The sequence below is a fragment of the Pituophis catenifer genome, unplaced genomic scaffold (assembly GCF_029215685.1).
Source record: "Pituophis catenifer annectens isolate HBS135680 unplaced genomic scaffold, rPitCat1.0.hap2 SCAF_8, whole genome shotgun sequence".
NCBI classification, from domain to species: domain Eukaryota; kingdom Metazoa; phylum Chordata; class Lepidosauria; order Squamata; family Colubridae; genus Pituophis; species Pituophis catenifer.
This window is the reverse complement of record NW_027256888.1, coordinates 46,205,806-46,221,221: the sequence shown is the minus strand read 5'-3', so window position 1 is coordinate 46,221,221 and position 15,416 is coordinate 46,205,806. Positions and strand designations below refer to the sequence as shown.

Here is a 15,416-nt window from a genome sequence, read left to right as displayed (position 1 = left end):
TCACTGCAGATAGGGACTGCAGCCAAGAAATTAAAAGACGCTTGCTCCTGGGGAGGAAAGCTATGGCAAATCTAGACAGCATAATAAAAAGCATAGACATCATCCTGCCAACAAAAGTGTGTATAGTCAAAGCTATGGTTTTCCCAGTTGCAATGTATGTGAAAGTTGGGCCATAAGAAAGGCTGAGTGTCAAAGAATTGAAGCTTTTGAATTATGGTGCTGGAGAAGACTCCTGTGAGTCCCTTGGACTGCAAGGCAATCCAATCGTTCAGTCCTAGAGGAGATAAACCCTAACTGCTCTTTAGAAGGCCAGGTTCTGAAGATGAAACTCAAATACTTTGGCCACCTAATGAGAAGGAAGGACTCACTAGAGAAGAACCTAATGCTGGGAAAGATTGAGGGCAAAAGAAGAAAGGGATGACAGAGAATGAGATGGCTGGCAGTAGGCATGAGCTTAAATGGACTCCAGAGGATGGTAGAGGACAAGAAGGCCTGAGGAGCGTTGTCCATGGGGTCATGATGGCTCGGACATGACTTTGCAACTTTGCAACTAACAACATAAATTCAAACTTAATAAATAATGAAATAAGATAACAGGAAGATAGATTCACATCAAACATTAGAGAAATAAAAAATAGAATAGAATAGAATAGAATTTTATTGGCCAAGTGTGATTGGACACACAAGGAATTTGTCTTGGTGCATATGCTCTCAGTGTACATAAAAGAAAAGATACGTTCATCAAGAATCAAAAGATACAACACTTAATGATAGTCATAGGGTACAAATAAGCAGTAAAATCATGTTAGGAAAAAGTCAAAATAAACCGTAAGAATACAAGCAACAAAATTACAGTCATACAGTCATTGGTGGAAGGAGATGGGTGATAGGAACGATGAGAAGATTAATAGTAGTACAGAGTTAGTAAATAGTTTGACAGTGTTGAGAGAATTATTTGTTTAGCAGAGTGATGGCATTCAGGAAAAAAATAATTTTCAATTCACAAGACCAGTTTCATCATGTAACTCAAATGGTGGAGCTAGCTTTCAATGAACATGTACTTATGAAAAAAGAACATAATACTTCATAAGAAATTATTTAATGTGATTCCTGGCCTGAACAAGGGATTCAATTCAGTGGCCTAAATTTTGCTATAAATTATTTTATAAATATACGGAACCACTTTAGAGACAACTTCTGTGCAATGATTCTTAGCAGTCTACATAATAACAAAGACAAGTACATCAAAATATGTTCAGAGAATATATTCCATTATTTTTTCATTCTTTCCCTCCTTGAATATCCCAACAGATTTCAAAATACTTATCTTCTTTGGTGCTCATACAGTGGATGGTGGGAGGGAGGGAGAGGAGTTTGTAAGATGAGACAAAGTAGTCACGAAACAAGCATTTGACCACATGTAGTTTAATGGTTTGATTTACGGCGGCTTCACTCTGGAATCTGTGTGTGTGGTTTTCTTTTTCTTGCTGACTTTAGTTTGCTGTATCAGTTTGCAATCTTGGCAAACTTTGCGAACATTCCTCCCCCCTCCAAATAAAAGTAAATGTGCTCAGTAGGCAATTTGCATCTTGCTTCTGTCTAGTCATGAGATCATGATAATCAAGGAACAGGGTCCCTAGTAGAAATCTAGGTCATTTGGATGCAATTTATTTTTTCCAGCAAGAGGAATAAAAGAATGGCACAGCATCTTTTATAGCAGGCTGCAGCTGTGGAAACACAGAGTCTTTCATACTTTCAAGAGCTAAGTGCCACTGCAAACCCCCAAACACACTCCCTTTGAGTGATCTTATAATCGCAGCATTATTTAGATTAATTGCCTTGAAACTGCACAGATTTAGCAGAAAACTTGATTAGGAAACCAAAATTGTTTGAAGGAACAATGTAATGAGAGAGATCCTAGTGTAGTTAAAATGCGTTTTGATATCCTGTTCCAAGCAAAGGACGGAATACATTTTAACTGACTAAACCTATGATTTACTCATTTGGTCAAGGGAAAGAGTACATGAATCAGAATAAATCTAGTCAAATTTGGCGTCCATATTATTGAGGAATTATTTTGTTTCTGGATTTAGATAGTTTTTTTATTTATTTTAAAAAAATCATTATCCATTTATTAATATCTTTTCAATTTCAACATTGTTTCCTTGCTACATATTTTTAAACACAAGATTCTTCAACACACACACATTTTACCGTAAATGTCAAATATGCCTGTGTACTACACACATACATAATTTTAACAGGACCACAAATTATATACATTTTAATTTTTTTGCACAGAACTGAGATACATATAGTATTTATATGCTCATCACACTACTCATAATAACAAATTTTAAGCAAAGTTTTAAAAAAATAAGAAATAGTAATAAAAAATATTAATAAATAAGAAAAATAAAAGCTAATATACCTATATTTAGTTTATACTAAAACTTTGCAAAACTTTTGTTTTTGCAAAAAGCTTTTACTACTATGAGATTCATGTACAACTTCATACATTATGTACCTTATTCTATAGAAATTTCCCAAGAGAATGGACATTAGAATATTATAAATTGATTTAAAAAGGGAATTTTATATAATTTGGCCTTTTTCCGCAAAAAGTTTGGGATATTCTGATAATCAAAATCTGTAAAGAATAACACAACACATACATTCTGAATAATTAGATAATGCTTATTTGTTTACAATAATTCTACAAAAGTTTTCTTATTCTGATGCATTTTGTTCAGACTTTCACTAGAATGTTTCTTATATGTTTACTTGATTATTCACTCAATATTTAAAACAAATTATTTAAAAAAAGTGATTTTTAAATTGGCAATACTTCTGTCCAGTCCAATTTATACTAAACATTAATATTTTTAATTGTGGGGAAACCAAATGTGTCCGTTCAATGAATGAAAGGTGCATGGTAATTGTAAATAACTGAGAAGACTGATAGGTACAAATTTACCATTTGATACAGGACTGATAAATTATTCATAGAAAATATCCACCAAAGGCATAGAATAGGCTAAAATATGATGTGAAGAAGAAATACCATATATCCTTTTTCCAATACCATATATACATAGAATACAGTTCTATTTGCTGTAAGACCACTCTGGGAAGTACTGCATTCAGTTTTATATGATACATGAAATATATTATAGCTAATTGCTACATGAAATATAATTAAAGCCAGAAAATTTAATTATGTTTTTGAAGTCCTTATATTGTACCAGAATCTAATACAAAAATTGAACATGGATAAACACCAAAAGGCATAAAATAAGGATACATGTTGTTTCCACACCTAATTAATTTATCCAACAAACATATTAAAAGACAGAATTCTATTCAAAACTGGAAGCCTACATGTTAACAAAACAATCCATGCAGATGACACCATTAGTTGAAAGTTAAAACATGTTATAAAATATAATTATGAAAATAAAAATAGGTTACTGTTAAATGTTAAAAAACCAAAGACATGTCAATAAAACTTAAGAAGAAAGAATTAAGAATAGTTTCTTTTGTCTCCAGAATACATAAATATAGACCCTAGGATAGAAAAGTAAATTGAATATTAATGAATTAATATTAACTGAAAATGTATGCAGGATGATAGAAAATAGAACTATTTTTTATCACAGCATAGAATAATTAGAGAAATAACAATAATTCATTGTTGTGAGAGTAGACTCTTAAAAAGCAGCGGAAGAAACATACTTTTGAATCATGGATATGGAGATAGACGATACCATGGACTATAAGAAAAAAACAATCAACTAATCAATCAATCATAGATCAAGTAAAGACTGACTACTCTATTGAGATTATGATTAGCAATGCAGAAATATACAATCTTTGGACCAAAAATATGAGCAGACAAGTTTGACAAACTTGAGGGAAATAGGAGAGTTGTATTGTTTTCAGAATGGTAGACATAACTGAGTAATTGACCCATCACTCCTGTCAATGTGCAGGCAATTACTGCTGAAAAGGAATGGAGCTTTTCCCTAATCACACTCATATCTCCTTTGAAGTGAGAGACTAGTGCTGCAAATGTCCCTGGGAAATTGAAAAAGTGAAATAATAAGGTAAAGTATATGAGTCGGGTCAAAGTATTTATTGAGCTGCCCCTGGAAGATCTACGATATTTTTAACCAAAGGCAAGTTGAGAAAGTATTTGTCCATGCAGTTATCAGAGATTAAGTCTACTTTGATGGCATTAATTATATCTGATGTATATTTATCTTTCAGAAAATTGTTGTTCTGAAACCATTTGAAACAGTTGCTTAAACTTGTGAAATGTCTGAAGAGCTAAATGTTTAATGAATTCACAAAATGTCCTTGCCTTCCTCTCTCCTACTGCTGTTATGAAGGCAGAACAACCAGAGAACATTATTACAGTGGTTTTGCCTTTAATTCCTGGATCAGTTGCATGATTTTTTTTTACTTGAACCAGTGATTACATGATATCGATCTCAGGGTATCAAATATCTTCTGTGAATAAAATTTATTATTTAATTTAAAAAATCCTATTAAACTGCTTTAGCTAATGATAGCTACTGACCATTGAAATTGGAGTCAGAGAGTAACATAGAATACATTGCATTATATCACTTAGATAACTGCAGATTCAATTATGTCATAGTTGGAATGAAAAGGATCTTGTTTTCTGATGCACTTGCTGTCCTTTGTTGCTGGCTTCTTTTTAGTATTAAATGTCATCTGAAACACAACAAATTGCCTAGTGTGTATCCAATTACAGCTATCATGGGAAATCATAAAGTCAAAACAGAAGCAGCTAAAATCATGAGGCAAAGGAAACTTCAGTTACACTGGGAAAAAAACAACAACCCTTGTCAGTCTCAATTATTTAGGGCCTTGGAAACTTGTGCTCCGCTAGATTTTTTTTTTTTATTGAACAGGAGAAAATAAGGAGGAAAAGTGAGGTTTTTTTCCAAAGAGGGCAGAAAAAAAAAATATTTAAAAGTTTTACTACACAAAGAATACAACATGCATGCACATAAATCCTTTGTAATCCTTTGCACATGTATTTTAAAAAGTATAGATCTAAACGGTAGAAGATAACCCAAGGTATAAAAATATTTTGGAGCAAGGAACTAACAAAGAAGATATAGTGTTATCATTAAAACATTCTTCCCTCTATTGTTACCCTTGGGGTTACAGGAATACTTCCCAGTCGTGCCAAGTTTGTATTTAGAAGAATGAATATTAAATACCAAGCTGCATAAAATAATAGAGAAAAAAGTATATTTGATGCTTAATATTGAGCTCCTGGATGTAAGAAATAGTACACAAAATGGATAAAAGAAACAAAAGAACCACAGTATAATAGCATTATGCTAATCTTCAAAGGGGTGTTTGATTTTGGAAAAAGTTATCAGAGGAGACTTTGACATACACAAAGGTCTTTTTCAATTCTAGTCAGCTTCCAGACAGAAAGTAGTGGATGGCACCTGAGAATCATTTTGCTTTCTTTAGCTCAATGATGGGAATGTATCTCTTTGGTCATAAAATGCATCTTCATGGCTAAGCTGATTCACTTTGTATGGGATACTTAATTAAATTAGCTGCCTTCTAGGTATTTGGCATTGGTTCTAGTTTTCTCTTACAAATCTTGATGTCCAACGGAAGAAGCCATAAGAAACAAAACATGGAGGAGAAGTGAAAACTATCGCTACCTCAATATATAAACAATCAAAAACTAACTTCTCCTTTGAAACCCACGTTTTCCCTGATTTTCTTAACTGACTTTCTTATATTTTCTCATAGAACTATATACCAGGGAGACATCTTGAAAAAAACATATTAGAAATAATAAAGTTAGTTTCCTTCCAATAAAATTCAACTATTCTGATTTAATGAACTTGTACTGTAGTTTTCCAGGCAATAATATGGAAGTTGTTTGCCACTTACTATGATGTAGTCCTAGATGTGTTCAGGAATTTTTTTTTCCCTTCACACTCTAGTTTACAGCCTAATATTCTCAATTTGCCTCCCATCCAACTACTAACCTGCTTTACCCAGCTTAGCTTTCAAGCTCAAGCAATGCTGGCCAAATGCTGCCATCTGCTGCTTGTGTAATGCAATATTGAGAAAAATGTCCTTCTGTTTTTTTAAGAAAGGGGGCATTAATACATATTCCCACATATATTTTGGAATCTATTCTGGACTTGGGAGCTTATGTTGGAGTTATGCTAGATGAGAATAGATACATTGTAGTATGTCTACATTTTTTTCATTGTGGAATTTACTGGCTCCTTTATTCTTAAATGACCATTGTATAATTTGGATGTAAAACCGATTTGTCAAGGCCATTCAATGTAATGGTGGATTTTTCTCTTTAAAAAAAAAAAGCTATGATGAAACCAAAATGTAGGTTGCAAATCAGGAATGAGTCTCTCATATTCTCATCTTTTAACATTATTTTTTTAACTTAAGTCAATTCTTCTTTGGCTGTCTTCTAATGTTTGTTCTATGGTCATGTTTCGTTGTAATGTTTTTTGTTTGTTTACACAAATTGTAAAATACTATTAATGCATATGATGTATTATGAACCTACTGTCATGATATTTAATATTTACTATACTTAATTATATACAGTAATATATGTTACTTTAGGAAGCTGTACCTTTAGACATTTTTAGAGTGATCTTGACTATTTTGTATTTTCAGTCATCTTTATAGTCTGACAAAACAAAATTATGAACATAAGCAAAGGTTATGCAAGAAGAGGAAATTGTATAATCCTTCGTATTGAAAAGATGTAATATTGGAATTGACCCTATAAAACTCTACTCAACCTGTAGTTTGAATTAGGAAGACTAAATAAAATATGTATTCTAGGGTAAAATGTCCCTCGTTGAGAGGCACATCTGAGACTAGAGAGCACTGAATGCAACAGATGAAAACTTTCACAACAGATCAGTGGTGAAATCCACTTACCTTCGCTACCAGTTCAGGAACGGGAGCGCATGGGAATGCGCGCATGCTACACATACACACGCCTCTTCTGCGCATGCGCAGAACCTTCTGTGCATGCGCAGATGGTAAAAAACTGGGATGTGATGACATCCCAGAGGGTGGACGGAGCCTCCCACCGCTGGCGCTACTGGTTCGGTGAGCCGGATAGAACCAGGGGGGATTTCACCGCTGCAACAGATGGAATTAGCAGTCACATATATGTCTACTCTTCATCTTTGAAGTTAATGTTATTATATACAGATCTAGAAATTTTTCTAAAGGAAATTCTGACTCTGGCTCTCTTAAAAAAAATACATTCTTCAAGTACTATTAGAATTTTCACTTGCGCCTTCATTGGGCAGTTCAATGCAAAAATGCATTTGGCTCACATATGAAGTCAAGATAAAAAGACATAGATGTATTGTGAATGTAAAAACAGAAACACATTTCATATGGTCAATACTAACATGAATATTTTTCTTGTAACAAAGTAAATTGATATAGACATTTTCTCCAGAACACTGTAAGTCTTACGATGCCTGGGATTAATTTCAAAAACATTTGTTCAATGCACAATCAGTTTTATAAGGACAATACTTGATCCAAACAGCAACTTTTTAAAACAGATATTTAATACCTCGGGGCAGGACACCTTATTCCATCCTTGGTAAATGACTGTCTAGTCTTTTCTTGAAAACTTCCAGTGACAAGTCCTGGATAAATAGATCAGTTGATCTATCCACCATTTCATAGAAACATAGAAATACAGTAACTGCACACCAGTGGTGGGATTCAGACGGTTCTGTCTGGATCGCGCTAACCGGTAGAGATGACTGCAGGTGGCTCCGCCCACCCACCCAGATGTAATGCGTGACTACTGTACATGCGCACACTAGCTCACATTTGCGAAACGGTAGGAAAGGTAAGTGAATCCCACCTCTGCTGCACACTGTTTTATCTCACCAGCTTTCAATGACATAGTAATGTTCAACAACATCCTGATAAGATATTTTTCTTTATAAATTTATATCAGAGTATAAAATATCCTGCTCTTTAGTTTATCCACTATTATATACTGTCAAAGATAAGCACTGTTGACAATCACTAACTGCCTGAACTTTTCAAAAACCAGGTGCAGATTCCTTGGCTAGCCAAATATTTGTTACAACTAGTGATATAAACTCTATGCAGACACAGTCTTTCATGAGAAATGTAGTAAAGTTTTGTTTTAGATACTGTAAATACTAAATTTTAGGTCCAGTAAAGTTGAGTAGGAATCAATAAATAAAAATTATAGGTACCATCAGCAGCAGTTCTACCAGGTACCTAGCATCTGGTCAACCATAATAACAGGAGGCATATTAAATGACGCATCACAGTACGGGTTTTAGATTAATTGTCTGATGCCACATTGTTTGTCAAGCATTTGAACAGGACTTAAAAGTTACATTCATGGTGCTAAATGTATACTATAATATACCATATATAGTCACATGAGAAAGAAAGTACACTCTTCAAGTTCTAGGGTTTTATGTATCAGGACATAATAAAAATCATGTGATCTTTAACAGGTTTTCTTTTTGTAAAATAAATGGTGACATGATTTAATATGTCATATGTTGTTGTTTTATTTACCTTCTTTTAATGATTTACCTGTTAATGATTCTCATGATTTTTATTATGTCCTGATACGTAAAACCATATAACTAAAAGAGGGTGTACTTTCTTTTTCACATCAGATGACAAGGCTAAGAAATACTATAGAAAATTGCTATTAGCTTAACTGATGCATTAAGATTATTGATAGATTATTTCAATTTCTAGTAGATGGTAGATACTTTCCACTGGAAATGCTGACTTAAATGATATTGTCCTGCCCAGCTCAAAGTTTATATATTTCTTGTACCTTCAGGTGACTCATTATAGTTCATGATATTGGTCCAGAATGTGGTATATATAAACCTGCTTTCTATTTAACCAATATTCTTTGCATGTGAATTTTGCACTAATGAGTGGATAACTGCCTACCATCAGGAATTCTTTGGGGGGTGGGGCTGTGCCTTTCAATGCTGGTGACTGCTTGGGCTAGTTCTTCCAGTTTTCTTGGCATGATTTCCCAATGGTTTGCCATTTTCTTCTTTGTAGGACTGAGAGTGATTGACCAAAGCTCATGGTATTAGAACTAGAAGTATCTGGGTCTCTAGCCAAAATGATAACTTAGTGCTCTTTAAATATACTAGAGGTGTCATATTTGCATTGTAAAATTGCATTAGCACTTGTTTTCATTACTGCACACAATATATTTTAAATAAATATTTTAATTCTATTATTGGCATTGTACACTTAGAAAGCATATGGTCTGTTACAATTTTATCAAAATGTGAAAAAATGAATGTTACAGAAGTAACAAATGTAAAAAAAAGAGTATTTTTCTTACTTTTCCTGAAAGTAAGAAAACTATTCTGTATAGGAAAACATTGATACCAAAAACAGAATTTAGATTAAGAAACAGGCAGAAAGAAAGGAAGACAAAATATTAACAAGAAACAACCCAGTCCTAACCCCACCCCCCCCACATTTTTAACACAGTATAATAGAAGCTTCATGGAAACATAAGGGCATTGTATAATCCCCCAAATTTAAAACAGAGATGTTTTAAAATATTACCTTTTATAAGTGACATTTAGGATTCCCCTTATTACAGGATCAATTCTTAGGATAAACTTCTTAGGATAAACGTTATACTCAGTTATGAATACCTGAGCAAAATACATATATGTATCATACAAATAAAGAATGCTGCATGCAAATACTCATAGCTTTCTGCTTTTGTCTTTAAAATACATAAAAGTAGCATCAGAAACAGACTCTGCTCCCATATTTTCACAATGCATTTTAAAGATAAAAGTTATTTCTGCTGTTCATAGCTGATTCCATATGTATATCTTTCATACTAGAGTATCTGTATTGCATTACTAATAGAGCAATCATACACAGCTACTCAAAAGCAATTCTCACTAAGTTTAGATGATTTTACCCCCTGGGATAGGAAGTGAAATTACAACCCAGGCTTCAACTTTGTACATGCTGAATTTGATGGAACTTGATCTTGAGTAGACTCTTCTATGACTGCACTATGAGTACATTTTTAAAATTGGTCTCCTGTTCCAAGAGTGCAACAACTTATATTTTTAATAAATATGTTTATTTCAAATTATTCTATCACAGAATACTCTGCAGTGTAAAAAGATCACTCAAAAATCCTGCAGGAAGGCAGTGCTTAGAATAATAACCATATTAATACTTAGTATCGTGCTATATGCCTTTTTAATACTTAGGCAAACAATCCCCACTAAGCCCCCTGTGAATTAGAGTCATCATTTTTATTACTTATAGCATCTTCTCATTTCTCCAGATGACAGAACTGAAATATCAATAGGGTGGTTTGTCATTCCAAAGTTATTATTCAAGTTGGCATTAATTTGGAACCAAAAGAATTCAGTTTTCTATTCTCACTTTGCATTCAGCCACATTATCTGTTCTATAAACTCTGTTGTTTCTTCAATTTTATAATATATATCAGTTTCCATACAAGCTAAAAATACTGCAATTTGAGGAAACAAGGAAAAAAAATCATTCAGAAGTTCTCACACATCCTTGTCAAAAATAATGCAATCCTAAAGTGCTCATGAGCTTGAACTGGTTAACAGTTAACTGGTTAACTGATTAACTCCTTGAACATGAAACAATAATAAGTTTTAGCTTATCATTCTTTGAAATATTCAGATTTGAGCAACTGAGGGATAGGAAATATAGTTTCAGGAAGAATACAATAATTTCATTCCTTCATTCAGCATCTGCAAAATTGCTTCTCTCAACAAATCAACATAGTTGATATTTTTACATTTCAAAACAACATATTCAACTTGTGTACAAACACGCCCTTCACAACAAAACATTTTGCAGCCATTTTTAGAGCTAATCATTCTTAATTTAAAAATCACAAACCAAACAAGAAATAAAGGATAAAGATCCAGATGCCACATATAAGATATTTTGCTTGAAAATATAATGCATGCAGTAGAAACAAATTTAACCAATTGTAATTAAATAAAACAAAAAAAGTATTTGTCCTTTTCAGCAGCATAGTTCCGATTATTTTAAATGTGTCTAACCACTGGCCCTGGCTTAAACAAAGTGTGTCCTTTTTTATCTACACTGATAAAATGGCTTGAGTATTTTATGTATTTGTATTTTTATAATGTCAGTACGAAGTTCTATACATACTGTTCAGCTTCTCCATCTTTTGGTTGCGTTGTACCATTTCTGCACTCTTCACTTACATTTGTTGCTGTCTTTTCTGGAAGAGATGCTAAATCTTTAAAAACATCCACATAATGCCCAAATCCAGGGCCCCAGTTCAAAAGGTTGTCCCAGTTGAAGTTCCCTCCTTGTGGTCCAAGTTTCAAAGGGGAAGTATCATTAATGCTGGATGCAGGTGCAGGTGCAGGAGCAGGTGCTTGTGCCCCCACAGGACCACCACCCTCTCCTCTGCGGCCTGGATATCTCCTAGGCTTAAGTCTAGCACCATAATTGTCTTCATCATCAGCATCTGATTCATTAACTTGAGATAGTTTGGGCATTCTTGAAGTATACACCATGGGTTTTTCGCGATCATACTCCATCTCAGAACATGTAAAAGAGTCATGGGAATCACTGTCAGATGATGATTCTGGAGCTGGAATACCATCAGCTGGATTTCTTGTTCTTGACAGAGGCCTTCTGCAGTCTTCCTCAGAAGAAGATCTTCCATGATCAGCACTGCAGATGCTTGGATTTCGAGGGCGTGGAGTGTTAAGCCTTTCCACCTCTTCAATAGAAAGTCCTACAGGAGGACCACTTTCGAGGGAAATTTGTCCTATTGGTTGCTTTAAGCGACTTCCAGGCCTGGAACTATGACCTGTCATCATTTGAGGACTCTTGCTTCTTCTCCCTAGTCTACTGGGATAATTAAAGATAGCAGTTTGGCAGACTTCATTGTGCATTTCTAAAGGGCTCCCTTCTCTTATAGAAAGATGCATTTCCCTTGCTGGACTATTTCTGTAGAAAGTGGATGCTTTGGAGAATGGAGCAGGACTATGACGAGAAAGATGGTTTGGTGTAGGACAAGCAGAATGATTTAGTGAAGTCGTCCTTAGACCTTGACTATATGAAGGCTGGTAGGTTAAGCTACTTGCTCCTAGGGGCATAGGCGACTGTCTTGCAAATCCTAATGGGCTGTGCCTTTGAATGGAAAATTTAGGAGTATGACTTCTGAACTGCTTATAATGCTGAATGATGTCTGCATCTGAAGGAGCTATACTGCTTGCGTTATCAATGTCATAGTGTTCTATCTCTGCTTCTGGGGAAGCTAGAGGAGCACTGGGTATAGTCTCTGTGTTGTGTGAGATATCTGTTTCATCAAATATGAGATAAGGATTTTCTCTTTCGATTATGTCAGGTTTTGGGTTTCCTTCGGGTTGCTTCCGGATGGTCATATCATCACCATAGGGCGGTATATTATCAGGATCATCAAACGCATCATTCTCACTGCCCTTCTTTTTCTTTTCCTTTGTTTTCTTCTCTTCTTTTGGAACTTTTGCCTTCTTTCCTTTGCACTGATTGCAGAGGATCAAGCTAAGCACAAGCAATGCCAACAAAGTAGCACAGCTGCACACAATGGCTGGAACAGCCCACAGTGGTAAAGAAAGTTCAGCTGGATTGAACTGAGGGATACATACATAGGCACCATTTATTCCTGCCTTGCATACATGTCCCTGGGCACATATGACACCAAGGCACACAACTAGTATTTCACATGTTGTTCCAGTGTGTGATTCTGGACAACTGCAAATAAATCCAGCTCTTTCATCAGGTTCACAAGTACCTCCATTTTGACAGGGGTTAGATGCACAGGCTCCAGGATGAACACATTCATATGTATACCACTGATTAATGCACATTAGCTCTCCTCTACAAGGATTGCTGGCACAGATGTTGGGACCACGACATCCAATCTTCACAGAGGAATCTGATTTAGATATGGTAGCAAGGCTATGTTGTCCTGTGAAGGGAAGGCTTTCTTCACCATATTTCAGGTAAGCAATGCATCCATCAAAATCTAAGAAAATAGGGAAAAAATGAATTTGAAAGTTGCAGTTTAACTAATTTAACCATTTTAATTGACAATCTAATGGATAAAAATAATCTTATAAAGCAATAATCATCAATGGGATTTATATGTCAGATCCTAAAACAAAATAAACCTACTAAATATACCTCTCATATAAACTTTATTTCCTACCTTTTTATTTTTTTCACATAACTCAAGGTGATAAATACAGTATCCAAGACACATTCGTTCTCCTGTTTTCCCCACAACAAAAACCTTGTGAGGTGAGTTGGGCTGAGAGAGAGATTGGGCCAAAGATATTTTGATGGCTTTCATGTAACTACTAAACCAAACTGGCTCTATATTTATGTCAATTAGGTAGGGATCGGAACAACTTTAATCAACACTAAATTTGAACGTTTAGCACTTACAGAAAGTCAGTAACATAGCATAATCAGTTTGGGGTGAAGTACCAGGCTAGAAACCAGGAGACTGTGAGTTCTAGTCCTTCCTTAACCATGAAAACCAGCTAACTGGCATTGGGCCAGTCACTCTCTCTCAGCTCAACCCCAAAATAGGAGGCAGAAAGAAGATTAGGTATGTTTGCCACTTTGAGTTATTTATACAAAACATAAAGACAGGATATAAAAAATAAATAAAGAAACAAACAAATAAATAAATATAAATCCCTCGGCATCTGGTACCATCAAAAAACCATGTACACTCTCTCAAAAACTATTTTAAATCTATATACAACTCAAACTCTGATTCCTGTAACCTTTAATGGCCAAAACAGTTTTGAAGCAAAGGTAGCTCAAGTGGGTTATGTTACAGAATGCATCCAAAATCCAAAACCCATAACTCCTATAGAATTAAAATTTGACAAATTTTATAAAACATTTTATGGCATAAACATTATCAGAAATTAGTTCATGACATAATATAAAAGGTCATAAAACCCTTCCTTTTCCTGAGCTCCTGTACGGGTAGTCCTTCACTTACAACAGTTCATTTAGTGACTGTTCAAATTTACAACGGCATTGAAAAAGGTGACTTACGACCATTTTTCACACCTATGGCCATTGCAGCATTCTCATGTTCACCTGATCTACATTCAGATGCTTGGCAACTGATTCATATTTATGATGGTTGCAGTGTCCCAGGGTTGCGTGATCACTCTTTGTGACCATCTGACAAGCAAAGTCAATGGAGAAACCACATTCATTTAACAACTGTGTTATTAATTTAACAACTGCAGTGATTCACTTAACAAATGTGGCAAGGAAAGCTGTAAAATGGGGCAAAACTCACTTAACAAATTTCTCACTTAGCAACATAAATGTTGGGCTCAATTGTGGTCATAAATCAAGGACTACCTGTACATTACAGTTCAACACTGGTTATTTTCAAGGCAGATAAATCTTTGAATATATCCCAAGTTTTCCATGAAGGCAGTTACATTAGAAGCTCTTATGAAGGCATTGAGGAACTTGGTAAATAAATATTTCTGAAATTATGACCCAACAGGGCATAGGTTGCCTGGTTTACATTTATAAACAGAATAAAATGAACAGAATCTATTAAAATGTGGAAGCTATTTTTATTTTTTATTTATTTATTTGTTTGTATCCTGCCTTTATTATTTTGCAAATAATAGGTGGTGGTCAGTGGTAGAATTCATTTTTTTTACTACCAGTTCTGTGGGCGTGGCTTGGCGGGCTTGGTGGGCATGGCAGGGAAAGGATACTGCAAAATCTACATTCCCACCCCATTCCAGGGGAAGGATACTGCAAAATCCCCATTCCCTCCCCACTCCTGGGGGAAAGATATTGCAAAATCTCCATTCCCACCCCACCTGGGGCCAGCCAGAGGTGGTATTTGCCAGTTCTCCGAACTACTCAAAATTTCTGCTACCGGTTCTCCAGAACCTGTCAGAACCTGCTGAATTTCACTCCTAGTGGTGGTGAACATATCCAACCCACTTTGGATGTCCTCCTATGTTCCTCACAACAACTCTGTAAGGCAAGTTGGACTGAGAAAGAGAGACAGGCCCAAAATAAACCTAGCTGGTTTCATGGCTTGAAAGGATTAGCTGGAAATATCACCATTGCCCCGGGGACACACATGAGAGTTCCTTTCATGTCAGTATTAAGAAGCTTGAATGGATGATAAGACTTGCCCCACCATGCAGAAGCATTTGTATCTCAAATATAGGCTTGCTAACCTCCCACCAAGTGTCCTAACCACGTGAGCTATCATGCTCCAT

General features: G+C 35.0%; 1 protein-coding gene across 1 annotated transcript in view; it reads right to left on the bottom strand.

Moving 5' to 3' along the window:
- Window positions 1-11,137: 11,137 nt before the first annotated feature.
- FAT4 (FAT atypical cadherin 4) overlaps window positions 11,138-15,416 on the bottom strand; it is a 111,255-nt gene continuing 106,976 nt past the window's right edge. Inside the window, exon 18 of the mRNA XM_070949150.1 lies at window positions 11,138-13,159. Within this exon, the coding sequence (XP_070805251.1) occupies window positions 11,277-13,159 (1,883 nt within the window). The 3' untranslated portion in view covers window positions 11,138-11,276. The remainder of the gene's footprint in view (window positions 13,160-15,416) is intronic.